The sequence below is a fragment of the Pundamilia nyererei genome, unplaced genomic scaffold (genome assembly GCF_000239375.1).
Source record: "Pundamilia nyererei isolate P.nyererei 1_Seehausen unplaced genomic scaffold, PunNye1.0 scaffold00065, whole genome shotgun sequence".
Classification (NCBI taxonomy): Eukaryota; Metazoa; Chordata; class Actinopteri; order Cichliformes; family Cichlidae; genus Pundamilia; species Pundamilia nyererei.
Window position 1 is genome coordinate 2,139,202 of NW_005187466.1, and position 25,717 is coordinate 2,164,918.

The 25,717-nt window shown below is 40.0% G+C and overlaps 3 protein-coding genes across 6 annotated transcripts in view; 2 read left to right on the forward strand and 1 right to left on the reverse strand.

Annotated features, from left to right (window-relative positions):
- The window catches only part of micall1a (MICAL-like 1a), a 17,381-nt gene extending 4,536 nt beyond the window's left edge, over window positions 1-12,845 (forward strand). For 2 of the 3 annotated variants that reach the window (XM_005735816.2, XM_013911549.1), the window contains 15 exons: window positions 708-756; window positions 3,167-3,308; window positions 4,512-4,603; window positions 5,744-5,883; window positions 6,664-7,253; window positions 7,339-7,399; window positions 7,579-8,003; window positions 9,276-9,664; window positions 9,755-9,889; window positions 10,014-10,140; window positions 10,308-10,398; window positions 10,539-10,612; window positions 11,119-11,233; window positions 11,311-11,357; window positions 11,450-12,845. In XM_005735816.2, coding sequence (XP_005735873.1) covers window positions 708-756; window positions 3,167-3,308; window positions 4,512-4,603; window positions 5,744-5,883; window positions 6,664-7,253; window positions 7,339-7,399; window positions 7,579-8,003; window positions 9,276-9,664; window positions 9,755-9,889; window positions 10,014-10,140; window positions 10,308-10,398; window positions 10,539-10,612; window positions 11,119-11,233; window positions 11,311-11,357; window positions 11,450-11,583 — 2,611 coding nt within the window. In that variant the 3' untranslated portion in view covers window positions 11,584-12,845. The remainder of the gene's footprint in view (window positions 1-707; window positions 757-3,166; window positions 3,309-4,511; window positions 4,604-5,743; window positions 5,884-6,663; window positions 7,254-7,338; window positions 7,400-7,578; window positions 8,004-9,275; window positions 9,665-9,754; window positions 9,890-10,013; window positions 10,141-10,307; window positions 10,399-10,538; window positions 10,613-11,118; window positions 11,234-11,310; window positions 11,358-11,449) is intronic. The other variant, XM_005735817.2, reaches the window with a different exon arrangement.
- On the reverse strand, window positions 12,826-24,622 carry cunh22orf23 (chromosome unknown C22orf23 homolog). Of its 2 annotated transcripts, XM_005735814.2 has the most exons (11): window positions 24,533-24,622; window positions 24,018-24,084; window positions 16,660-16,717; window positions 15,984-16,023; window positions 15,757-15,876; window positions 15,435-15,535; window positions 14,826-14,888; window positions 13,942-14,100; window positions 13,636-13,773; window positions 13,191-13,291; window positions 12,826-13,046 (listed from the first exon to the last, which is right to left on the reverse strand). In XM_005735814.2, the coding sequence occupies exons 6-11, from the start codon at window positions 15,526-15,528 to the stop codon at window positions 12,951-12,953; spliced, it is 651 nt and encodes a 216-aa protein (XP_005735871.1). In that variant the 5' UTR covers window positions 15,529-15,535; window positions 15,757-15,876; window positions 15,984-16,023; window positions 16,660-16,717; window positions 24,018-24,084; window positions 24,533-24,622; the 3' UTR covers window positions 12,826-12,950. The 2 variants fall into 2 exon arrangements, with proteins under 2 accessions (XP_005735871.1, XP_005735872.1); XM_005735815.2 differs by lacking the exon at window positions 15,757-15,876.
- Window positions 18,254-22,305, forward strand: klf1 (Kruppel like factor 1 (erythroid)). Its single transcript, XM_005735813.1, has 3 exons — window positions 18,254-18,406; window positions 19,565-20,423; window positions 20,514-22,305. The coding sequence occupies exons 1-3, from the start codon at window positions 18,332-18,334 to the stop codon at window positions 20,687-20,689; spliced, it is 1,110 nt and encodes a 369-aa protein (XP_005735870.1). The 5' UTR covers window positions 18,254-18,331; the 3' UTR covers window positions 20,690-22,305.
- Window positions 24,623-25,717: the final 1,095 nt, after the last annotated feature.

Below are 25,717 nucleotides of genomic sequence, written 5' to 3' on the forward strand. Positions count from 1 at the left end.
CTGCACTTTTTATTTTGGCAATGTCTGTTATGCTGACACGGGGGACTCGGGCTGACACAGCCCTGATATTAAAGTTGCTGCTCGGTGCGTTTGTGGCCACGGGAATTAGATTAGAGAGAACAGAGGTCACTTTGTGTGGCTCCAACACGGAGCTCATTCACAGGATTTTGCCTTCTTGAAAGTTCCACATGGTTTCCACAAGCACTCATTGGGTTCATGGTGGGTTTTTCTTATTTTTTCCCCCTGCCATACTGTTGTGTCTAAGACCACTGCACACATTTACTTATGCACATTCATCCCACAGCTCCTCAGACATTTTTTCCAGTTTTACTGCAGGATGTTTACTGGTGAGAAACTGGCTTTAGATCCCTGCTCTGGGCATTTTAGAGCAGAGCCTTGTAATTATCGGCCCATCGCTCCTGCTGCTTCTTTCTTTTTGGCATCAGGCATCAGGCATCATTTAAGGCCGGTTTTTGAGATTGTCAGCAGTGGTAGGTGGGAGCTGTAACCGCTCACCACTGCAGTTTGTTATGCTGTCAGGCAAATAATAGCTTATAATCTATTTAGATTATAGCTTATAGTCTATAATATGAGTGCAAATAGTTGAGCAAGTTGTATGTAGAAACAGGGCTGCTATAGAACTATGCTGGCTGCCTTATCTTCAGCCTTATCCTAAATGTTGTTGTAACCTTTTTCTGTCATTGCAGAGATTTTGGCTCACTGACTAAGGAGAATGTCTATGAGAACAACCGCCTGGTGAGTCACGTTTACAACTATATGTTTTGTGCACACGTTGTTCTGTGTTGAATGATGTCATTTTGAAACCTGAGTCATTTGGAAATCCCTAGCTTATGTGTAGCCAGAAACATATTATGTGTTTGACTCCTCATAGATGTTATGGGTGTAAGTGGAGTGTGTGCGTGATGTGAAGAGAGACTCTTACTTAATTCTGCTGAAGGGCAGAGAGTCAGAGGGAGGAAGCCAGAGCACTCTGTGTCAGAAAAAACTAAATTCTTGACATAAGCCTGTGGAGAAACCATGAAGTGAAGATTTTCAGTGCAAAAGTGCAGAGTTTGCAGCTTTGTAAAGCAGTACATCAAATACAGCCTAAAACTTTAAAAATCTGATTTCCTTGGCTGTTTTTTTCCACATGGCTTTGAAGCCAGGAGAACATTGAGGGTTGAAATGGAAGTCTCCTTTCAGTCTGAGCTCAGCTTTGGCAGTTCTTTATTGTTGTTTTAATGTTTGTTTTTCAATTCCTGCAGCGTTAGGAGAAGTGAAAAGCTTATAAAGAATTCTTATAAAGGAAGAAAGTAATTGTCACGTCTAGTCTGGAGTGAATATTATGTGGAAGCATTCTGTTTGATTGACCATGTAAGATCAATTTGTGAGTTTCATGAGTGTATTTGGGGTTGATTGTCTCCTGGAATGACTTTTGAGTCCCCTTTCATGTAGGAGGTGCTGACAGACTCACTAAATGCTGAATCACTGTTTAGATGTTACTGCTGTCACATGGAGACTCAAGCTAGGAGCTCCTACTGTGCAGGTTTCAAGTTATTGTTAACCTTTAGAATCACTGTGGATTACATTACATTGGTAGCAAATGTCAATGTTGCAGACATTTTCTTTTTTTTTTTTTTGGTGTTACACAATCTTTTCAGGTTTTTGATGATGCCTGGTGAGGGTTGATGTGTCACTTGGGTGACACTTTAGGTCACAGACTTTAGAGTGGTCTGTTTAGGAAAGTCATAGGTGACAGGGTGAGGAGAATTCGAGCCAGAAGGAAGCTGCAGACTTTTTGTGTCACCTCATTTTTGTCATTCATCCAGTGCACCCAGTTTTTGTCTCTGTTTTTAGATTCAAATCCAAAAATAAAATGTTAGAAGTATTTGTCATGGTGAGCCACAGATTTTTCAGCACGAGGTGGAAACTACTTTAGCTTCCCTCAAGTAGCTGTTTTGGTTGTTGGGTTGCCACTACAGAAATAACTATATTGGTTTCACTTCACTCGCTCACCATGCTCAAAAAAATAACAAAAAATAAAAAATCCTAGGCCTTACAAAGTGTAAAATGCAAGAGAAAAGTCTTCCTGACCCGATTTGGGCTGAAAAGTGTTAAAAGATCCATCACTTGGATAGTATCTGACTCAAGGCCTCTGCAGCATTAAATCTCACTACTCTGAGTCTGCTAGCTGTGGATCACTGCAAAGAATCACCATGTACTCATGTGAAGTGGATAATTGCAATAAAATCAATACCGATAATAATGATAATAATAATAAATAGATATTAAATGTTACTGAGCAGCACACAGTATTAATGATACATGACGTGTTTGGAGGCAGCTGCCGACCAAGATGGTGTGCATTTGTGTGTGTGTGTGTGAGTGTGAGAGAGAGAGTGTGCTTGTGTTCATAAGGTTTCTCAATTTAACTATCTAATAGTAGGTGTGGGGAGGTTAAGACTGGTTTTTAGAAACCACATGTTTGGGGATTTTTAGATTTAGTTTCACTTTAATTGTGATGTGCAGCATTTGTAGGCCTCGTTGTTTCAGAACCGTGCTGGTATGTTGTTATGTAATGCTGTTTGCAGTATCATTTCTTCACTGGAAATTTTTTTTTTCTCACTGCTGGTTTTTCTCAAAGGAATAAATGTAAACATCATGCAAACGGCGGATTGTTGTTTTTTTTCACTGCATACTTTCTCACCCACATCCAGTCAAGCTTTTCCACTTGTTTTGGTTTTATTTATTTCGGCTTGAGATAAGATTTCTCCTGCAGGCTCAGTGCAGTGAGGGGATTTATTTTTTGTAGGTGCTTAAAGCATTGAAAGGTTAACCACTAATCATTTCCATTCTCCTGAATAATACAGAGACCACACTCCCACAAGTTTCCACTACAACTCCTAATAATAAAGAAATGAAATACTGATAGAAGTCATACCAAGATACCACATTAGGTTTCAACAACAGAACAAGCTGAGTTGTTACCAAATTTGTGCTTATCAAGGTTTTTATCTTTAATAAAAAAAGAGGTCAGTTTACCTCGCTCTTACTCAAGTTTTGCCTTGTATCTAAGCTCACTGGTTCCTGTCTCATTGCCAACATCTCTTTTTGTTTCCTGCTCTTTCTACTTCCTTTCCCCTTATCCTCTTTTCCTCATTGAAAGGCGTTTGAAGTGGCTGAGACTGAACTGGGGATTCCAGCCCTGTTGGACCCAGAAGACATGGTGTCTATGAAAGTGCCTGACCGGCTTAGCATCATCACATACGTGTCCCAGTATTACAACTTCTTCAACAACAAGTCTCAGGGTGCGTGCAACTGTGTGAATTCTGTCACATACACATGTATAATCTTTTACTTGTTAATGTATATGCTATTACAGACTCAGTAAGCTTTTTTTTTTCAGTGATATATTTTAGGTATGAGTGTTTCCTGCAGAGATGTTTTGCATTTGTGGCAAACTGCGGTAAATGTGATTATATAAAAGCTGTCTCTCCAGTATCTTCCTTATCCCTGGATTGACTCCTTTTCCATGATCTTGAACTGCAGTTTGTCAAAGTAGTCCTTGTTCTCCTTGTTCCACTTTACCCTACCGCCTACTGGCGTTGGCCAGAGGGGCCGATGGCGCGATATGGCAGCCTCGCTTCTGTCAGTCTGCCCCAGGGCAGCTGTGGCAACCGTAGCTTGCCTCCACCAGTGTGTGAATGCGAGAGTGAATGAATAGTGGCATTGTAAAGCGCTTTGGGTGCCTCGAAAAGCGCTATATAAATCCAATCCATTATTATTATTATTATTATTATTATTTGCAGCCTCGGTGAGCTCAGTGTTGTGACACATACACCAGTTCTTTATCTGCAGCAGGTTTCGGTTGCCCTCCAGCATGAAACAGCTTGTCAGAGCATATCAGAGATTACTATCCCCAGCTGCACTCAAAGATGCTGGACTATGACTCTGACGGGTTTAAAAAACAAAAGACAGTAAAGGAAAAAACAAACTAGAATGTATGTTGGGTTGGTTTAAAAAAATATTCCAGTGTTTTGTTTTTATGCACTACTGTAGCAATCATCAAAGGAAAAAGTAAATCTTTTTTTTAATTGGATGTCAGTTTAGTCTCTCTTGTCTTCACCTTCAACTCTTAAGTGCTGTGATTGGGTCATATCATCATCATCATCATCATCCACTTTCTTTGCTGCCTATGCCAGTGAACAAAGAGCAAACACATTCAGTGTTTGATAACTTGAATAAATGAAAAATAAAGAGGGGGGAAACCACAGATGCAACTTGGTCAACTTTACCAATAGGGAGACATGAACCTAGAGGGTTGGGGCCAGTACCTGGGTATATTTGTCACTTCAATTTAGTGGTGCCATTCATGAAAAGTCTCACTTCATTTCTCATTTCATCATAACTCAGAAGAAACTGGACTGCACAACAGCTTAAATTTTGGGTGTGATAATAATGGATACAAGAAATTAGCCATTAACTGGCTTCCCCTTGTTTCTCTACCACAGCAAACCCTCCTTGTATGAAGAGGCTCAGTACTGCTGGTCTCAATGAGCCAGCCCAGAAAAGGCCTGTAACTCCTCTGGAAGATAAGACTGAGGTAAGTATATAAGACTTGGCACCAGGAGAAGCGTTTTATTCTTTTATCTGTTTGGGAATATTAGGCCTAATTAACGTCTAGGAGCTTGACATGGTGTCTACTAGAGTTTGCATGGTAGCAAGCTGTAGATCACTCAAAATACTTTGATTATGATGGCCTGTTATGGAGTGGATAATCCCACTGAAATGACATTTGAAGCCTTGAAAGATTTAACAATCATTTTGCATGTACTATGTGGAGTTATTACATCGTGTAAATCTGCTATTTTTACTACAAAAGTGTAGAATATCCAAATATGGATTTTTATGTCAACTTCCTTATGTGAGCTATGTGTTGCACAGCAGGGGAAAAAGCCCAACAATGGCAGTAGAATAAGTCTATAAAGATAGCCTCTGTATCCTGTCTCTCTTTTCTTTCGCATGCCCTTCAACACCTTTCCTCCATCCCGTACTCCCATGTACTGCTTTTCTCCTCATCACTCCCCCACTTGCCCTTCCTCCCTTCTTCAGATGGAAATTCATTCCACTCCCTCCTCTTCCTGTTCTCCGTCCTCACATCTCACCCCCCCTCCGCTCTCTGGTCCTGAGCCTAGGCAGTAGGGTGGGGGTGGGAGGGTGGGCTTGGAGGTGAAAGAGAACTGTTAGGTCAGTCTTTCTTAACAGTCTCCTATGGATAAAAGACTAACAGTTGTAGTTTCTTAACACTGTGTGCCAAGTTTTGAAATATGCTGCTTCTAACCCCTATATTTACTTAACACCTAGAAAAAACAAACAAAAAAAATGCAATATCTCAGTCCTAAAGAGTAACTGTATCCCAAATGTGTGACTCCCAGAGCCACTAACCAAAGCTGTTTGGGTTGTTTTTTACTAATAAACATCTTTTTAACATTTCATTCTTTTGATTTTTTTAACACACTTTTTTAATCAATCAAATTATGTTTTCACTTGAACTCCAAAAATAAGATAACCAAGTAGATGTAGCTAGCTAAACAGAATGAACAATCCACATCCTCAAATCCTGACTCCGTATATGATCTCCCCCCTCCCCCATTACTCTCCATCTTCCCCCTTCCCCTGATGTCTCCTCCCTGTCCCCCTTCCTGCGAACAACATCCCCGGTCGCATGTACTTGCCGATCCAGTCCGTGCAGACAGGCACCGAAGCGGTTGCGGCAGTCAAGCGGAGCACTCTCAGCAGCACCTGCGCCGCCTGCCAGAAACACGTCCACCTGGTGCAGAGGTTTTTGGTGGACGGCAAGCTCTACCATCGCAACTGTTTCAAGTGAGCGCTCCCTTTCTACTCATTTCTCGTGTTGTACGTCCTCACCTCCTCTCCTCAAGGCTTACTCCCTCCCTCTGGGTATGGCCGCCAAACAATTTAAAAACTTGATAAAACAAGACCCGAATTATTGAGTCAAGCTGTGACAGAGGATTCTGTGCACTATCGAGTGATGGATTCAGATTTGTGTGTGAGTAAGACACTTGAACTGGATGCTTTATCTTTTTGTTTTAAAAGAAATTGTCAATTAGAAAACATTTATTACAACTTATTACACATTTATAACATATTATAACAGTTATTACTATTTGTATTTGCCATTGCATTACTTTTTATTTTTTATTTCTTTTAATATCAGTAAATTCCCCTTAGCTATTTGTTTATAAATCTTTTTGTTTTGATTACTTTCAGTAACAGTTACTATGATATGGGTGCTATTTTTCTGATTGAAGATGCAAGAAGTTCAGCTTTTCAAAGAGCTGGTCACATATTTTTGGTGGACACAACAGTTAATATTTCACCCTGAGTTGTAGCAGCTGCACATAGGCTTCACACTACAGCTAAAATTAGCTATCGTGTCAGAACAGGTGTGTCCGGTTTCCTGTGACATCGTGAGAAAGAAATGTTTATGTTTCACCTGTTGAACATTTTCAATTCATATATCTACTGTAGGTGGTGTTTGGTATACATTAATAATGCGTGAATCCTTTTTGCAAACAGGTCACAAAAAACAACTGTTTATTTTTCGTCACACTTCCTGTTTTTGTTTCTTTGTTTTCTCAGGTGCACTGAGTGTCACAGGACACTGCTTCATGGATCCTACAAATTAGAAAGCAACTCTGGGGCACTTGTCTGTGCACATCACCTTAATAGGAATGCTTTATCCAACCAGAATGGCCAGCCCGATCTTAGTAAGAGACCAGCGTCGGGACAGTCTGCTAGGACCGGTCGCAGCACAGTTCCTCACACGGCGCCCTCTGATGGCTGCCAGGCAAAGACTCCAGTACAGGAAACGAACGATTCTGACGTTCCAGCCGATGACTCGGTCACGGTCGCTCCCGTTACAACAAGCAAAGACGGTTTAGAAAAAACAAATGAAGACAGTACCAGCGAAGCAGAGGAGAAACCACGATCTGCCACACCTCCCAACCCTTTCGATGAGAGCGACGATGAAGAGGAGGAGGGAGAGAAAGAAGAAGAAGAAACTCAAACACCAGCCAAACACACAGCAAATGGAGACCTCCCTTCTACACCTCACGTTGAGGTTACCGGTCGGCCAGTGCCTGCACCCCGCCGGGTTTCTGATCCCATCCCTCCACCTCGCCCTGTGCCACGAGCTCGACTCTCCCGCACAGCAGACGGTCCTGCAGTCGGTAAGTCGTTTTTGCACAGTAAGTTTCTAAAAATAGCAGAATCATTTGTTTATAGTCATGCTCAACGCTTTTCCTAATATCACAGGTGAAACTCAGAAGCTTCCACTTCCTCCCAAACCCAGAGGAAGGTCACAGTCTCCTGCAAGGTAGCTGAATTTATCTTAAATGCCATTTCACGTTCGTTAATCACACCTCCATAGTGTTTGTCATGTTGTTGCAGTGTCTGCTGTAATTGTTTAACCCTCCATGCTTCCATGTGGATGTACTTTGTTGTCTTCCTCTGTGTGACCCTCCCTTCCATCACTATCTGTGTTTCACTGTTCAGTGGCACCCATAAACCCAAAGACCCACCTTGGCTCGCACTGGTTCAGTCAGAACCCAAGAAGAAGAAAGCACCAGCCCCTCCCCCTCCCCCTGCTGGACTGGCAACACCTCCAAACACAGGCTCTTTGTCCTCTCTCAAAGGGGAGGGCTCCAGACCCAGCACGCCCCCCCAGTCCTCCAACCCGTTCGAGGACGAGGACGACGAAAATAGCGAGGGAAATGGGGAAGAAGGGAGTGAGGGAGGAGCACCTCCACCTACGGTGGTGTCTAGTCACCCATGGTACAGCATCACTCAGGCAGCAGACGCAGTGGGTGCAGACACTCCCACTAATAAACGAAGTTCATCCCGCTCTGTCAGTCCTGCAAGCACCAAGAGCAAGAAACGGCCTGCACCTCGTGCTCCTCGGCCACCCACCGGTAACCAAGGTCAGTTTTATCAGAACCACAAACACCAAGAGCATCCCCTTTGTGCTTTACAAGTATCAAACAGTAACTTAACTATTTGATGTTTTATCAAATGTTTGTAAAGAAATTACAGAAAGAAACATAGGTCATTTTCTTTAGTGCCACCTGATTCAGTGGGTTTCTAAACTCAGTGTAAAGAGCTGAGAATTTTGAAGTTTATAGATGAAAACACTAATATGACTGTGCAGTTAAACTGTATGAAAGCAGAGTCCCTTATGAAACATGGCTGTGCCCAAAATTACGCACTAGGATTGACTTTTTCAGGGGGCATACTCTTACGTTTATGTCACTTATCCATATTTTTGTAATTTATCAGTACTTGACTCATCGTGAATGAGGTCATTTCGCCATGGAAATGTGCTTCTAACTTGTAACACAGCTCTCAGGAAGTGATTGATGATGAGCTAACTAGTGTGTCTGGAAAAGACAGATGCGTCTAAATATGCTGAACAATAGTAGAGACACTGAACACGCAGTGCATGGTACTTTTCATAGTAACATAAGGGTCACCATTCAGAGCCATCCTGGTAATGTATTCAGGCAGATATGTGCAACTACTGACAAAGTGTTTGTTGTTGATTGGCTCTGCAAGGGGTGCAAGCACTATTGTGCAACAGAATTTCCTCAGTTTATTTGTTCACTCTCTATTTATGTCTCTAGTTAAACTGCCAGGTATATGGAGTTACATGTAACAGGACAAAAGTAAATTCATATTTGATTTTCAGTTGCAAAGCCTGATCGTCATTGATCAAGACTGAAATTTACAAGTTTACAACCCAGTGATTTATAATATTGTGTTTTACTTTCCATTTTATCCATTTAATAGATAAAAAGCACATTTGTCCAACTTTGAGCATCCAATCTTCAAAAATGTGTGCAGTATAGAAGTGTGAAGTGTGTGTGCTGTTGTTAGTCACTTTAATCTTAGATTAGTTTGTCTGATGTAAAATTAAACAACCTCTAATTTAACAGACAAGTTGTCACTTCAAAAGAGGTGAGCGGAAACTATGTACACAGCTGATAAAAATAGTAATAAAAAAATTATTCTAAAGAGTCAGACTAAAAATAGTTGAAAAGAGATGTGTTGCTAATAGATGCTAAAAATAATGTGTTTTCTTTCCCCTTATCCTCTTTATTCCAACATTTCAAACTACTTTTTATTCCTCTTGCATTTCTTCTGTCCCTGCTGTTTTTTTTTTTTTTAATTATTTCAAAAACTTTTCTCTTCTTCAGCTCTCTCTCATTCTCAGTCCTCCTCTTGCTCCCCCTCTCCAGCTCTCAGTACAGAGAGTTTGTCTTCAGGCTCAGACTACAGCTCCTCTCAGCTCCCTTTAGCTGGCGGTGGCAGCAGCGACCAGGAACACAACTTCACCAAAAGCGTCTCCGAGCCTTCCATCTGCTCACCGAACGACTCCAAGCCTTCCCCTTCTTCCTCCTCGACTGAGCATCTCCGTCAGCCTTCTCCAAGCCCCGCCCCTTCTCCAGTACCAGCAAATGCCAGCTCAGCTCCAGCCACTCCACAGACCAGTCGCAACCCAGTGACCAAGGCTCCTCGACCTCCACCACCACGACCCAGCAACCCCAGCCCACTGGCCTCAGAGGCCACCCAGTCACAAAACAAGGTAATGGCGCCACCTCCAAACAGAAGACAATTTATATATCAATACACTTTGCACATACTAAAAATCCAACTGCATCTTTTCTCTTTTTAGCGGATATGTAAAGAGAACCCCTTCAACCGAAAAGCTTCGCCCTCTCCTGCCAATTCTAAAACCAGACCGCCAAAAGGCCCCCGTCCTGCTAGACCCCCGGCTCCCGGTCATGGCTTCCCACTTATTAAACGCAAGGTAAATAACCCCCCAAAATAAAAACGGACTAATTAAAAACAGAAATAAACCCGACAGAAATGACATCATCACTTAAGAGTAAAACAGATGAAGTAGTAGTCATGTGATTCAAACATCCTTCCAGGTGCAGTCAGATCAATACATCCCAGTTGAGGACATCCATGGGGAGATGAGTCAGCTGGAGAAGCAGCTGGATGAGCTGGAGCAGAGGGGAGTGGAGCTGGAGAAGAAGCTCAGAGACAATCCAAACGGTATCACATTACAGCACTTTAAGTCCAGTGAAGACCAGCTTTCTGTTCTGTTCTTTTTGTTTTTGTTTTTTTTTAAATAGTCATTTCTAAGTAATAAAAGCAAATCTGCTTCTCTGTCAGAAATGACAGGAGTACTAATATTTGTTATTCACCCTTTCTTCATTTAGATGAAGATGAGGAGCACTTGTTGGTGGACTGGTTCACCCTAATTCATGATAAACACCTTCTTGTCCGACGGGAAGCTGAGCTGGTCTACACGTAAGATATAAATTTTACAGTTTAGGAACGTCATGGTTGGTTTTATTTTTACATATAAACCCTGTAGACAGATGCTCAGAATAGTAAGCGTGAAGTTAGATTTTTGAACTTATTGTTGCTTAATGTGTTGCTCTCTGCAGGGCGAAGCAGCAGAACCTGGAGGAGAGGCAGGCTGATGTGGAGTACGAGTTGAGGTGTCTTCTCAACAAACCAGGTATTTGAGACATTTCCATCTGTCCTCAGTCAATATCTTTTCTCTCCTAGTATCATCTGTATAATAACTGGGTTAGAACGTTATCCAGACTGGCCTTTCTCACATGTACAGGAAGGTAAAAACCATTAAATGCCCAATCCAGTTTCATTTCAGTGGCTCCCAGTAACTATATTCTGTAAAATTATTGTTTACATTATTGAAGTACTCAAAGAACATAAAAAAAAAAAATCAATCTTCAGTTTGAATTATTAAGAATCTCTTGGTTAGTTTGTGCAATGAATGAAATGTCAGTATCTCCAGCACTCCAAGACTTATTAATCAGGACTCCCTGCTGACCTGACAGGATGGTGGATGTGCATTTAGTTTATAGTGAATGCTGCTCTGCTTTTGCATCAATAATTTATAAACCTTGTGAACACCTACAACGTGTACATAATTGAAATAAAACAACAGATTAAATTATTAATCATGCTCTGCTTCTTCCATTTCTTCTTTCCTCTCATCAGAGAAAGACTGGACCGAGGATGACAAGAGTCGGGAGCAGGAGCTGATGGCTGAGCTGGTTACCATCATTGAACAGCGCAACCAAATAGTCAACAGCATGGACGAGGACAGGCAGAGGTAATCGAGTACAGACAGTTCATGTGCATCTGTGTTGTGTAGAGACTGGCAGGAGTCTAACTGTGGTTCTGTCACAGGGAGGAAGAAGAGGACAAACTTATGGAAGAGATGCTGAAGAAAAAAGGTGCGATGATGTTTCATTAGATTCATGAAGGCACTCTTTTCCTTCCTTTAAATTTTTAATGCAGTTTTATTTCTTATTTTAATCCTCATCAGACTTTCAGAAGGATCCAGACAGCGATCACCAGAAGAAAAAAGGGGCAAAGTTTAAACCCATCAAGGTGCTCAAGCGTCTGAGCCATAAAGGAGAACCGGGAAAGAGTCCCAGCCCACGTAAGGAGAAGAGCTGAACAGCAGAGGACACGTCTAGCTCAAGAGGATATTTGAAGGACTACTATTTTAAGAAGACTAAAGAATTTTGACAGAAGATTATGACATCTCCTCAAACAGTTTTTAAGCACCAAGACTCATTCAGTGACTATTTTCAGTTGCCTTTTAGTGTCTGACAGCAAGTGCTTTAAAAAGTTTAGGCTCTGAATATTCAAACTAGTGGCATGTTGGGTGGGTTTCTGTATTACTGCACTGATTACTTTTTGCTTTAACATCCCTGCATTGCACAGTGACTCTGCTCTATAGGCCTTCAGCAAAGATGTGATATGTCAGCTTACGTTGATCCCTGATATCCTTGAGTTTTTAATGTTTTTAGTTTTACTTACACCCTCTTGAGTAGTGGTCTCCTTTGCTCCTTCAAAGGTGCACGTATTTGAGGTTTTATATCATGTTTGGGTTGAGCCCATGGTACTAGTAGCAATAAGTTTGTCTTTTTTGTTGTTTTTTTTCCCGATGAAACTTGCTTGAAACTGCAGCATCTACTCTTGAAAAGCTCAATCAAAGACTTCTAGCTGCTATATATATACACATATTTTATTTGTGTTTGTGTGTATTTTAGTTTCTTCAGTAGTAGTTTTACAATTGTGTTGGTGCTTGTCATCAAAGCATTACACAAACATAGATATAGTATTTATAAGTGGGTTAGATTGGAGGAGAAAATTAGACCAGTAACGAAACTGCAGACAAAAAACAAACTGCCGGTTAGTTTTAAACGGGACTTATTCATTTTCCAAGGAAAAGCAGGATAGGCGTCCTTTTATTATGGAAGGTAACAGATGCAATATTGAATTTCAGAAGAAGAAAGTATACAGTATTTTATCAACTGTAGCAAAAGCCCAGTTTATAACGGTTTTAACTATCGAAGGATGGACCTGAGGTATGCAATCATTAATTTATATTTTACTATGCCTTTTTGTGCGTGTGTGTTTTGCCTTAGTTTATATCGAGTGCCATTTATTTTATTGCATACATCGTTAGTTCGAGCTAATGTAAACGCGTTTACTCATTCTGTTCGTGTTCTCGTCTCTTAGATGATGTATATGTCTTGTGTGGCTGTGTCTGTTGTCTGTTTCTGCTCTGTGCCTAACTTCCTGTCCAGCTGAAACAAAGGGCTTCTGTGCCACCACATTTTTGTCATCTTGTACATTGTCCTAAAACGGCAGCAGGACTGTGTGAAATACTGACACTGGGAGGCAGAGGAATAAAAGAAATTCACACAGTTGGGTAGATGTGTGTTGTATTCACTGGCGTGCGCGTGTGTCTCTGCTCTGACTGAAGGTATGTCGCTTGCTTGAAGAGAAGCAGACCGCCCGGTCAAAGACAACAGTCAGTCTTCTTTGTTGGCTGCATTTTCTGTCCTCTCTGTGTTTGTATCAGATGTGGGAACGTGGGATTTTTCCATTATCTCCAATTCTCGTAATTTCTGTTATTAGAGCCAGGAAACATTTAAGTGAATCTGATCATATCTTAGTTCAATTTAAAATGCTACTGATCTGTCTCGTCACTGAAATATATATATTAAAATACAATACTAAATGAACATAATAGTGGCTGAAAGCACGTTTACCTGAGATATCTCAGTGTTGATGATGTCGATATAATCTTTCTCCTGACCCAGGGAGGCCATGTCTTCCAGAAACTGTTGTCTTTCCTGTATTTCATTCAGAACTGCAGGAAAAACAGAACGTGGTCTTACTCCGAGGATCAGTGAGCATATTGATCTTGTCAGAAGGTTTAGAAAATATTCCCTACAAAAACAAATTTCCGTTTTTCAAATGTATCTTTTGTTGCACTAAAAACACCCCAATGTTCCATGCACTTCTATTACAATCTAGAAGGCAGACATTTCTGGAGCTGAAATCTACAAAACAACTCCCAATAAAAGAATTTAGATTGATAAACAGCGCTACAGGCAAGAGGAAAAATTGGGGGTTAAACTGTCCCTTTAAGATTCAAATATGATGCTGGTGTAACCGCTCCACCTCATTGTTTTGCTCTGCAGTCAGCCTCACCTTCCTGATAGCGATCCATCTTCTTTGGTATTTCTGAGCTCTGATGTTGAGGAGGCTTCTGAGAAGATCCCGCTCCGGGCTGCTCAGTCCCATGTGCAAAGATGTTCTGAAGCTTCCTCTTCTCTTTCTCTAGGTCTCCTTGGGTGACATGAAGAAAAAGTTCCGCAAAACAGAGCCTGACTTTTTCTCAGAGTGCAGAAAATGGAATAAATGAAGAAGAAAAGGAAAGAAATGGGGAAAATTGAAGGGATCAATGACATGCAATATACACATAAACTGAAATTTATGTCAGTTTCAAGAACGTACGTGTTGGACCAGGACGAAACTTTTCTCTCTCGTAGCTGTTCCCAGACCGACATGCCTCGGCGGTGCGTTTCTGAGTGTGCACTGGCCAGTGTTTCTGGACAGATTTACCAGGAGGAGAAGACTGTGCCGGATCAGAGGTGAAAGGCAAAGCTGTTTCATCTGAAGGAGAAAATTTTACAGCAGCAGAAGTTTTTTGTTTACAAAAAATGAAGCGTTGCTAATTGTGGATGCTTTTTTTTCAAACCCCATATTTTAAGTGTGGGACTCTTCCCGAAAAGCTTTGCATTCACAGTTTAAAGAAACTTTGTGAACAGTGCCTGGGCTAGGCTGAGGTTCTCAATCATTTGACAGGGGTACAGAGTATAGACATAGTTTCTCCACACTAGAAGGAGTCAGCTGAGGAAGGTTGGGGATCTGAATAGGACGGAGAGGTGTTTTGGTAGTGTCTGGGAAGAGACCCGGAACAGACAAGCTATGGACATTGTGTCACTTGGCTTGCCAGGGAATGACTTGGAATAAGAGGTGGTGGCTGGGAGAAGGGAGATCTGGGCATCTCTGCCTAGATCACTGTCCCTCCAATCCAGACCCTGGGTGTCTGCTCCTTACAAACAGATTTGAACAGCAGGTGGGAGTTACAACGTGAACCACATAATTTAGGCAACCATATCAGGTACACCTGCTCTCAGCACATCATGCCCGAGTGTTAAATCAATCTGAAGTCCAATAGTAACAGTATATGGCACCATAAGGGCCAAAATCATGATGGTATTTAGCAACAGGTCATATGTACAGAGTGGAATATTGTTATTAACTTACAACTATATCTTAAGTATAAATATAAGAAAATACTCCATGAGACAGTATCAGACCTTTAACAAACTTACTCTTTGGCTGATTGTTGATCTGTTTTCTCTTGAGGCTGGTGACCCTTGATTCCTGCTTCAACACTGAGCACAGAAACAGAACAATAAGAGTACACAGCACAGGCCTCAGCAACGGTAAATGAAACACAGACACAGCTCTATAGCGGGATCATAAAATCTCTCATATCTTCATAAAATTTGAGGACATGCAAAATGAAGAACAAATGTTCTGACCACGAAAAGCTCACATGGTGTGTTTACAGGACTGACAATGACACTGAAGTGCCTCACACTCAGAGTGAAAAACGCTGGTGGGTATATTCAAATCTGGAAACCCCAACTTCCCTCTGACCCAGGACAATTTATCTGAGGTTTTAACTCCAACATGCCTGAAACCTTTGGAAGAATTGCTTGAAGACGTAGTAAGTAATTCAAAACTATCAACACATCAAGGTTGAACAAAGCTGGGCAGTCTGTGGCGGGCTGATTCCAGCCTGTCAACACTGTATTTCTAGTTCAAACTGCTGCACTGATATCATCATGTATGCATGCTAGAATATGCTAGAGCAAAATTGAAGGTTTTTATTAATGTTTCTTTAGTGAGCTCAGATTTTTTGGAGCACAGCTTACATCTCAGCATGTCCTGGGTCTCCTTGCTGAACTGTGTGGCTCTGGGGCTGTTCCACAATCCCCTGCTAGCTGAAGCCTGTGAGGAAGTTTCCATCTGCAAACTAAAACACACAAATTACAACCCAGAAAACCATTGTTTTAGTTCAATTTATGATGCTGTTATTCCTGAATTTAACGTGAACTTCATCGCTGTGATCTATGAATGACTTCAACACGACCTAAAGCTTCGGAAAAAAACCCGTTAATCTACGAGACAAATATTGTAACTAAATATTATATTAATAATCTAATATTAAACACTAATAACATTATTAAAGCATACCTCGTTGTTTTTTAAGGAAAGGCCAGTCTTTAAAAAAGGAGACCAACTTCAAACTCAGGAAGACGGCAGTAACACTATGTTGCTATAGCAACTAAATAACAAAAGCCCTGTTTTAACTCACTGAAATATGTTTTTAAAAAAAAGAAAAAAAAGAGGGAAAGACAGAAAATTATTACTATAAGACTCCACGTTTTTAAAATCTTTTTTAAAAGATATTTTACGCTTACCAATGGTTTCAAGACAGTGGTGCAGTGTCAACTATGGCCACTAGAGGGAGACAGATTATTATTTTTATTACCGTTTTAATGGCTTCCATCAGTTATTGATTTTATTTTCATTTATTTTAGTTTTGTCACCAAGAGTCTATTAAACATTTGTAATCCGGTAAAAAAAAAAAAAAAAAAAGAAAGCAAGAAATAACAACCAAATTAATAGCTAAATACCATTTTTATAGAACAAAACACTCATATGGATCCCTAAGATATTGACATTATATCATCAAAACTACAAGGGATTTAAAAAAAAATAATTAAGAGTAACGCAAACTAATTACCAATCGTGAGACTCAAACAAAAGCATTTTCAGTCAATGCCTTTGAAAGTGACAAATAAACAGCCTAAATTGAACTTGTTTAATAGAATAGAATAGAATGGCCCTTTATTGTCATTGTACATGTACGATTCAATGTGTCTATAAAGCAGTCGATCATTGCATATTTTTTCAACCTGCATAGTGAATGTCTTATGTGTAGTCGTCACTCGGAAGACTCTCAAGAGAGAGTCTTTATCAGTGGCGGGCAAGTCATCGGGGGTCAGCAGCAGTCAGGGCATCATTATCTGTGGAAATACAGCAGCCCGCATTTGCTGAATGTCTGCAGATAAACAGCAGCCAGAATATAATCACCTTTCACACATAGGTCTTCTCAGAAGTCACACGTCCTCGCTGGGAATACAGACACAACCTGTGTGCACAAGTGTGTTAAACTGTAAGCAGCAAAAACAGAAGAAGAGGTTCACTTTCTGCTGTAGAGTCAAACAATTAAAATTACTACATATCCATTATTTGTTTTAGTATATGTTTATATGCCAGTCACCTGTTTTTAGGTATTTACACAATCATATTAAAAGTATGCAAGCTGCTTTTTCAAATCATGTATGCTTTCTTTTTTTCAATTAACATGTCTATCAACATTAAACGTGCATAAAACGTCTCTGTATGTGTGCCCACACAGTTTGGACTTTGTGCCAAAGCGTGCTTAAATAGATAGCGGCCTTTCATCTGATAACAGCCAATGATCTGTTTACTTGTGAATGAAAAATAACTGAGTGTGCGCCATTTGTCTACAGGCTTAATTTTACTGCACTTTAAAGGCATTTGTGTAGACATTCAAAAGTATGGATGGTAGTTCAGTAAACTTAGAAGATGTTTTCAGCATTATTTCTCCCCTTTTTTTTATTTATTTGCAACTATTTGCAGTGACTGTTACCATCTAATTATCATGATTTTATTATTTTGTGTATCATTTTAAAACTACTCGTTCAGTTTTGATGGAGCAGCTGTTTAATCCTGTTAAGGCTAGTGTATCATATTTGATACATTTTAGCTCTACATCATTAGCATGATTTTGTTTCCCTGAAATACCTGATGTACACTGTCAGACACGTGCAGTGCTACACAAATGCCAAATTATACAAATTCAAACTCACATACGCAAATTTATATTAATTTATTGTTTAATTTTGTAAAACAGTTTCCCCCTTTCCCTTTTTGACATATTCTACTTACAAAATAAAAGTTTCCAGTGACAAACCAAAAATGTTTCTTTCGTGTTTAATGCGTAAACAGTTAACAACTATTGCTTTAATCCTCATCATCATTTGACTCCCTGTGAAGCCTTAAAAAAATGTGTGTGTTGCTATTTGATCCCAACTTTTTCCTCTGTGAAATAAACATCTGTAAAAACGTACTTTAAGAATTTTAAAAACATGAGTGTAAAATGATTGTTGAGCATATTCACGTCAGTGACCATTTCACTGATAATGATTCATCAAATTTTAGCTTTTAATTGCATAAGCGAAGGTTGTTTGGTCTTTCCTCACATGTAAAAGGTGAGAGGACAGCCTGATGCTCAATGTTTTTTCAGGTTTTATTGCTCTGAATCCCACACAACAGGAAGACAGTGTGCTGAGGTCAGATAGTAGAGTTTCTTAGGGTTTATAAATGACCGGTCTTAAAGGAACCAGAGAAGTAATTTACACGTATGCTCCACCTCCTAACGGTCGAAACCTACATGAAAACAAGAGATTTGAAGTTAGACTTGCAGCTGACAGAGATAGACAAGAGAGAGGAGGGAGAGATAGCAGGCAAGCAATGACGAAAAGGAGGCAGTTCTCTGTGGCCTGTTTGCACTGAGTGGACTGTAACTGGGATGAGAGGCCTGGTGAGCTGGAGTCTGACTTCCTGTTAGCTGAGGGTGAGGTGGGCATGTAAAAAAATAAATAAAATACAGAAGTATCCAAAAGAAAAGAGAAACTTTCCTGTTCTTGTTACACCTGTTGCCATATCAGACTGCTTGATGGCTGTTACCCAGGCTGTGCTCCCTTCCTTCAGCTCCTTCTCCAACCTCTCTCACTCCACTGACAATATGAAAGTAAGTAGCATGTTCACTTCAAATATTTGATTCTTTTAGCGAAATATAGTGACTCACCTTTCATGTAGTGTGACCATTTAATACTTATGTGTCTGCTTTTACTACAAAAGTGACGGAATAATGCTCAAAATTAAACTGCTACCAAAATGACTTGTAAGTTTTTTTGTTTGTTCTAAAGGGCTCTAAAAATATACTGCATACAGTTTCAAGATGAAGTTAAATGAAATCGTATTTACACTTGGTAGCTTTTTGTAAAATTTTGCTGTTGTTCCAATTGAGTTCACTTATTGTATTGTGGATTGTGCTGCTTTATATGAAAAAGCAATGAAATCACAATGTAAAGAAAGTCTGCAGGGAGCAAAACTGTTGGCTTAATAAATAATTTATTGAATATGTTTAATGATAGCTTTGGATTTGTATTAGAATAATACACGTGTATGAGAGCCACCAGCATCTATTACCACAGTGGGCAGAAATTAATGCATTTTTTTTGTTATTTCTGGCAATCTGAAAAACAAAAATTACTATTATGTGAAAGAAACTAAACGAAATTAAATCAGTAATAAAGAACAGTGACTTTGCAAAGTCTGAAAGTTTTACAATTGAATAACAGTCATTAAAAATTCAAATTTGTAACAGAACAGAGTGGAAATGTCCATAAAGATACAAGTATGTTGAGACGGAAGCTGTTCTTTTTATACAGAACTAAAAATAATATTGTTGAAGTTCAAAAATACTCTACACTTGAGGATTTGTGGCTTTGCAGATCCATTGTGATCTACAAATTGTAATGTACATGTGATAACACAAGTCTGTCTGCACATAGAAAAACTGAGACATATTATTGAAATTGCACATAGTTTTCTCAAACCATCTCACAGTGGTTATTACGCAACAGTTTTACTGGTCTGGTCCGTTTTAAATCAGATTAGGCGCTTTGTGGCCCTAAGCAAGAAGCTTGACTCACTGGTGCAAATGCTAAGAAAATCTACTCATTCGATGAAATTCAGCTGAATTTATTATGGGCTTATATTATTATTTGGTTATTCTGAGGTAAACAAAATAAGTAATCTAGTTTGCTTGTATATTTGGAAAATACCCTCTGTGAACATTTAAGGATGTTCTTGGTTTTCATGATCTTAAAATTCTCTCCAACAGGTGTGTAAGTCAGATGGGTCTCTCCCTTTGGACTCCCCAAGCACTAAACTGTCACCAAAGAGCTCTGAGCAACTGCAGGTCTCTGAACAAATGGCAGAGGAGCTCCTGGATGATGACAGCCAAGCATCATGGGACATTGAGTTTCTGCTGTCAGAGTGGCGCAGCCCTTCCCCCGACCCTAGCCCCTCTCTCAACAACAGCAACCAACTGCTTCCGCAGTTTGACCCAAACACTGCATACCAAGAGACGAGTGTGCTTAAGGACCCATCAGGACAGGAGAGTCTACAGATGAACAGCGGCGGCCTCATGGCTGAGCTCATGTCCCCTGCTGAAACCACCACAGTCCAGCCAGAGCTGTACCAGCGTAGTTTTAATGACGATCAAACAGGTCGAACTTTATTTTCTAATGTGCATAACGTAAATCAGTTTGACTTCTCCCAAGGAGGAAGTGTTGAAAGACACAGCAGAGGAAGCCTCAGTAAGGTTGCACAATGGGACTTCAACCCCTACTATCACCACCACCACCAACAGCAACAGCCTCCCGTGGTGGCCATCCCTGAAAACAGGTTCATCCGACCTCAGCCTGTGACTCCTGACCCTCGACACTACCGCTACTTGCCCCACTTTAACCACACTGCCAGCCTTTACTGTGACTACAACCACAGCCAGGGGCATTTGCCCCTGCACCAGCAGCCTCTGCTGGTTGGACAACAGGTGCCCCCTAGTGGGCTGGAAGGGAAGCGTGGCAGAAGAGCTACGGGGAAAAAGAGACCAGCCATCCACAGATGTGAATACCCCGGCTGCAGCAAGACCTACACCAAGAGCTCGCACCTCAAGGCTCACCTCCGCACCCACACAGGTAACCAACAACAGAAACAACTGATCTTAACTCATGGTTTAAATGATGCTTTTTTAAAAAACTGCTATCTGCTTTATTATCTTTTATCAGGTGAAAAGCCTTACCACTGTTCATGGGAGGGCTGCAGCTGGAAATTTGCCCGCTCGGATGAGCTGACACGTCACTACCGCAAGCACACGGGTCAGAAACCGTACCAGTGTATGCTCTGTCAGAGAGCCTTCTCTCGCTCAGACCACCTGGCTCTGCACATGAAGAGACACAACTAAAGCTCTCGCATATACACAAATCTACACCTCTGCCATTATAGGACATTTTAATTAAAAAGTAGACAAATTTTGTCTGAATGTAGGACCTCAAAACTCATCCGGTGTAGATGTTTTTGGTATACTTACAAAACAAATGAGATAGGTCTAACTCAAAATCTAATTGAAAACCCTTCAGCTTCAGAAATGATTGATATCCGTCACTCAAAGAGTGACCATTAGTAATTGCTGAAGCACCGGTAATTAGAGGAGTACTCCACAGAAAAAAGATGGAGCAGGGGACTTGCTGCAGGCACTGTAGCAGGTTTATCTCCTTTGTCTCTCTCTATTACACATATTTTAATTTTGAGAACCTTCAGTGGTGTTTCCCTGTTCTTGAAGGGCACCACGTCTATTTTTATTATAAAACTCTGCTGTAGTAACATTGCATGAGTCACAGTTCAAAACAAAACTTCATCTTATATTAAATCTTGGTGCAACGCCTCATGTTATCCCTGGTCTCAAAGAAGCCAGCTTTACCATGACTGGCTGCTCGTGTGGGGCTTTTGTGCTAAAATGACCGTTTTAGAGATATCTACCTCTGTGACATCATACAAAAGAACTTGTAGAAACTGAAAGTCTGACACCTGAACATTTAGCTGATAGGATTACTCACACGTACACTGACCTCAATACGTGAAACCTTAGCCTTATTTAACATGAGCATCCACCATTGTTGACAGACAATATTAGATAGGCAGATAATATTGGGTACCCTTTAACCATCACATCTACATATCTGAGCACAACAGTTACCTTAAACCTTAAATCAAAGTCCTAACTTAACCTGGCAGCATGTCAACCAGAAGAAGACAACCTTTGTAAAATAAGCATGTCTAAAACTATAAGAGCCGCTTTTACAAACACTGTACACACTGTGGGTTTACAGACAGTGGACTTAAACACTAAAAAAAGACCTAAAAGTGTTTGTAACATTGGTTACAAGATGACACACAACAGTGTATCCAGAACTCTCAGCTTATGAACAAAGCCACGAGTGCTTATTAGCCATGCTTAATTATGTCAACACTGAGATGATATAGTCATCTCAAATTCTGTTCCCCTTACAGGCAAAGCAAGATGAAGTACTGATATTTGGCAGATTTTGGCCAAGTGCAAATATCAATGTTTAATTTAATTTAATTTTTTTAATTCCCCCTTTTTGTGCAAGGGAAAGAAAGAATACTGCACTGCAGTATGATTTTATGTCCTTACAAAGTATCTGATAACTATAAATCTATTACACTGGGTTCTATACAGTTTAAAAGGACCACAAAACTGATGTGACACAACAGTTAAACATCATGCAGTCAGAAAGAGAAACACTGACCCATACCCATGAGCTGGTGTGTCCAAAATGGTAATAGAAATATGACTTAAATTATATGTGAAGCAAACTAATATTGGTTTATTTTTTTAAAACATATTTTTATTTAAAAATAAGCATTTGCTAAAGCTGTAAATAATCAGTATTTTTCTGAGCTCTCTATTGTCATTAAAAAATAAGCAACATATTTATTGTCACGATCTTTTACAACAGCAGAAGATACTATATTATTTGTAAAATATTTTTGTTTCAAAAGAGCGTTGTTAGCATTGTTGTGTTAAGAATTTTTAAGATTGTTTTAATTCCAACAATAAAGACTTTTAATTCTGTAAAACTGTTGGTCAGTCGAGCCTGATTTAAAAATAAATAAATAAAAAATAAATACAAATAAATCACAAAACCATAAAGCTGGGACTTCAAAATTATTGAGAAATACTATGATATTTGTCAGCAATGATATATATATTTTTTTGTTTAATGGTTTATTAGTTACTTTACTACTCTTTTTGCACAACAGGCCACGATTTATGTCCTTGTCAGTACTGCAAAACTGCATTTTTCAGTCATTAGTACATCAAACTGGACCCTCCAGTGGGCTGAATGTTTTATACCCCTGCCCTTAAATATTGTTTGCTTTACAGCAAGATTAGGAAGAATTGTCCGTTTCAAGTCATTTGGGGTTTTCAAAGAAAGTGAAAACACATTTTTCATTTTCCAAGAGAGAGAAAGCACTATGTTTGATATCAGCATTTGACCTCTAGATGTCAGTGTTCTGTTATCACGTCAGTCCTCCAGGCTGCAGGCAGGTATCAGCAGGCTGTAGGCGGCTGTGTCTGCTGTGTTTCTAATCTGGGTAAGGGTGAGGTAAGGATGGGGATCTGCTTATGTAACACGGTGCACTGATTCATCCTGATTATGTCAGATGATGGAGTTCATCATCACATTAAGAAGCTTCCTCTCCCTCCATCTAACAAATATATAGAATGTTGTGTACTGCATACCCTCAGGGAAGACAAACAGACTCACAACCTCACACACTTACCAGCATCTACAACACATGCTTAAGCATACACATTCAGCAATGAATCTGCACTGCTTTGTAAACAAAGTTATAAAAAACCACTGCTGACCTAATGTGATCCACAACAAAGCATTAATATTGACAGTATTTTTAGTTGCATAAAAGATCACAGAGATTCTGAGGCTTTGGTAAAACCTCAAAAAACAAAAACAAACCAAAAAAGAGAGAGGGTTTGGTGCATGAACATATTTTAAAATGAGAGATATTCATTTTAAAATCATTTATTGTAATTGCAAGTTTCCACTCTGTAAATGGATTTAACTTCCAGAGCATGATACTGAAGTGATGTAATTTTGTACAAAAGCCTGTTTGTAACTTTTTATAAACTTACATGGAAATACTAAGTTCTTCGACAGATTCAATAAAATCCACGAAATTCCTCTTTAATAATATGGAAGTCTGACGTACAGTTAATTTAACCCTCATGTTCTGGATTTTCTGGTATGTGAACAGGAACAGTTATATCTTTACCTCTCATGAGACCAGTTATGCAATCATACAAATGTTTTGCAGGAGCCCAACCAAGTCAAGGGTTAGTATTAGAGTTTGATCTGTACTAGCGATTAAGACTGAGCTGCTGCAGCTAGGTCCACTTTCATGTGCTACCATGGCTAAAACTGGGTTCTTAATCCTGCTAATCGGGGACAACATAGTGAATGTTGAGCAGAGACGTTAACTAGCTAGTACATGCATCAACACATAAATGCCTTAATCAGAGCCTGAAATATCTACATGAAGTTAATAGTAAATGATGCCTTTTAATCTAAGAGCTAGAAAGTCCTTAAAAGGGACCTAATATGCTCATTTCCAGTTCCATAACTATGTTCTTGGACTCTATTAGGGTAGCTTTGCATGACCAACAGTTCAAAATAAACCTTATTTACCTTGTGCTTGGTCTTGGTCTTGGTGCAGGCCTCCCAGTTTATCATGGTCTACCATAACCTGTTTTGCCTTCCAAAAAACAGAAGGCTTGAACAGCAGGTCGGCAGGGCTTCTGTGCACACAGCCAGAGCTGTGTTCTTGAGATGAGCATTTTGGAGACTACTTGCAGATACACTTAATGCATTATTTGAAATTTTGGTCAGAATGAGGTCAGAAATGAAATGAGCAGAGCCAATGAGAACTACAGAAGCGAAATGATAAGAATTTAGTGATTCCGATTCATTATCGATTCTCTTATTCTCTTTACTTTGATAGTAAACATCGCTAAGCAGCATATCAAAGACATTCATGCAAATTAATGACATGTTGTGGGTCAAATGTTTGTTCATGTTGGAGGTATTTCCCCTCTTTATTGTGATCACCATTGGGGTCATTACTCAAAAAAGGTAATATATTGTACAGAACATTTTTCAGGTAGAAATAGAGGCTGCAGCCTGACTGCTCATCTGTTTGTTACCTGTTGAAGTTCAGAGTCTGACTCCTGTGCCGGGGCTGCGCTGGGTTCTTGGCTAGCTTTGTGTTAGCATGCTGTCTGTGTAGATCAGGCTTGGCCAACTCCAGGCCTCGAGGGCCAGTGTCCTGCAAGTTTTAGATCTCACCCTGGGTCTATACACCTGAATCAAATGATTAGCTCATTACCAGGCCTCTGGAGAACTTCAAGACATGTTGAGGAGGTAATTTAGCCATTTAAGTCAAGGACACATCTAAAACCTGCAGGACACCGGTCCTCGAAGCTTAGAGGTTTGGACATCACTGGTGTAGATGCTTGCAGCGAGGTGAAGTTATGTTAGCAGCATAATGCGACTGTTGTGCTTGATGTACTGGATGCAGTTTGCACTTTACTCATCATTTTGTGCAGTAAAAATACAAGTAATGTCCATAAACACTATTTACCTCCTCAGACACACAAACTGAAATCAGCTCAAAGAACCACAAGTGCAACTGGAACTGGAAAGCAGGATCATAGTCAAGCATACTAACAGTTCCAAGGAACTGGACTACTGGAAGCCGATTCTAGATTCCTATCCCTGAAGAAATACAATGAGATATATACACTTACTGGATTGAGACTGAAAGGGTCTCAACCAAGTAGGAGCCCCTGTTAAAAATGAACACCTTCAAGCTCAACTGAAATTTGCAGCTGCCCACATGGACAACAAATAAGACAAAGGTTGAACCATTTGTGCACAAAGGCATTAGGTATGTTTCAGAAAGATCAAGGTCAAGCTTTCAAACCTAAAAATGATGCACCAACTAACAAGCTTGGGAGGTGGCATCATCATGCTCTGGAGCTATTTTACTGCCAGTTGTGCTGGTTCATTGCACAAAGTTGATGAAATAATAAAAGAGGAGATCTACCTCCAAATTCTTCAACTTTACCTCAAATCAACAGCTAGAAAGTCAAACTTGGATACAGTTGGATTTTCTAACAGGACAATAATCCCAAACACACATCAAAACTGTCATAACCAATGAGGCAGGCTGGACTCAAAATGCAAGCTAACATGAAGCTTGTGGAATAGCCTTGCCTCCATCCAGATGTGCACCAAGAAACAAACCAATTTAAGTGAACTCTAGAAATTTCGCCAAGAGACAGGTCAAATACCCAACCAGAATTATGCCACAAGCTTGCAGACAGCAA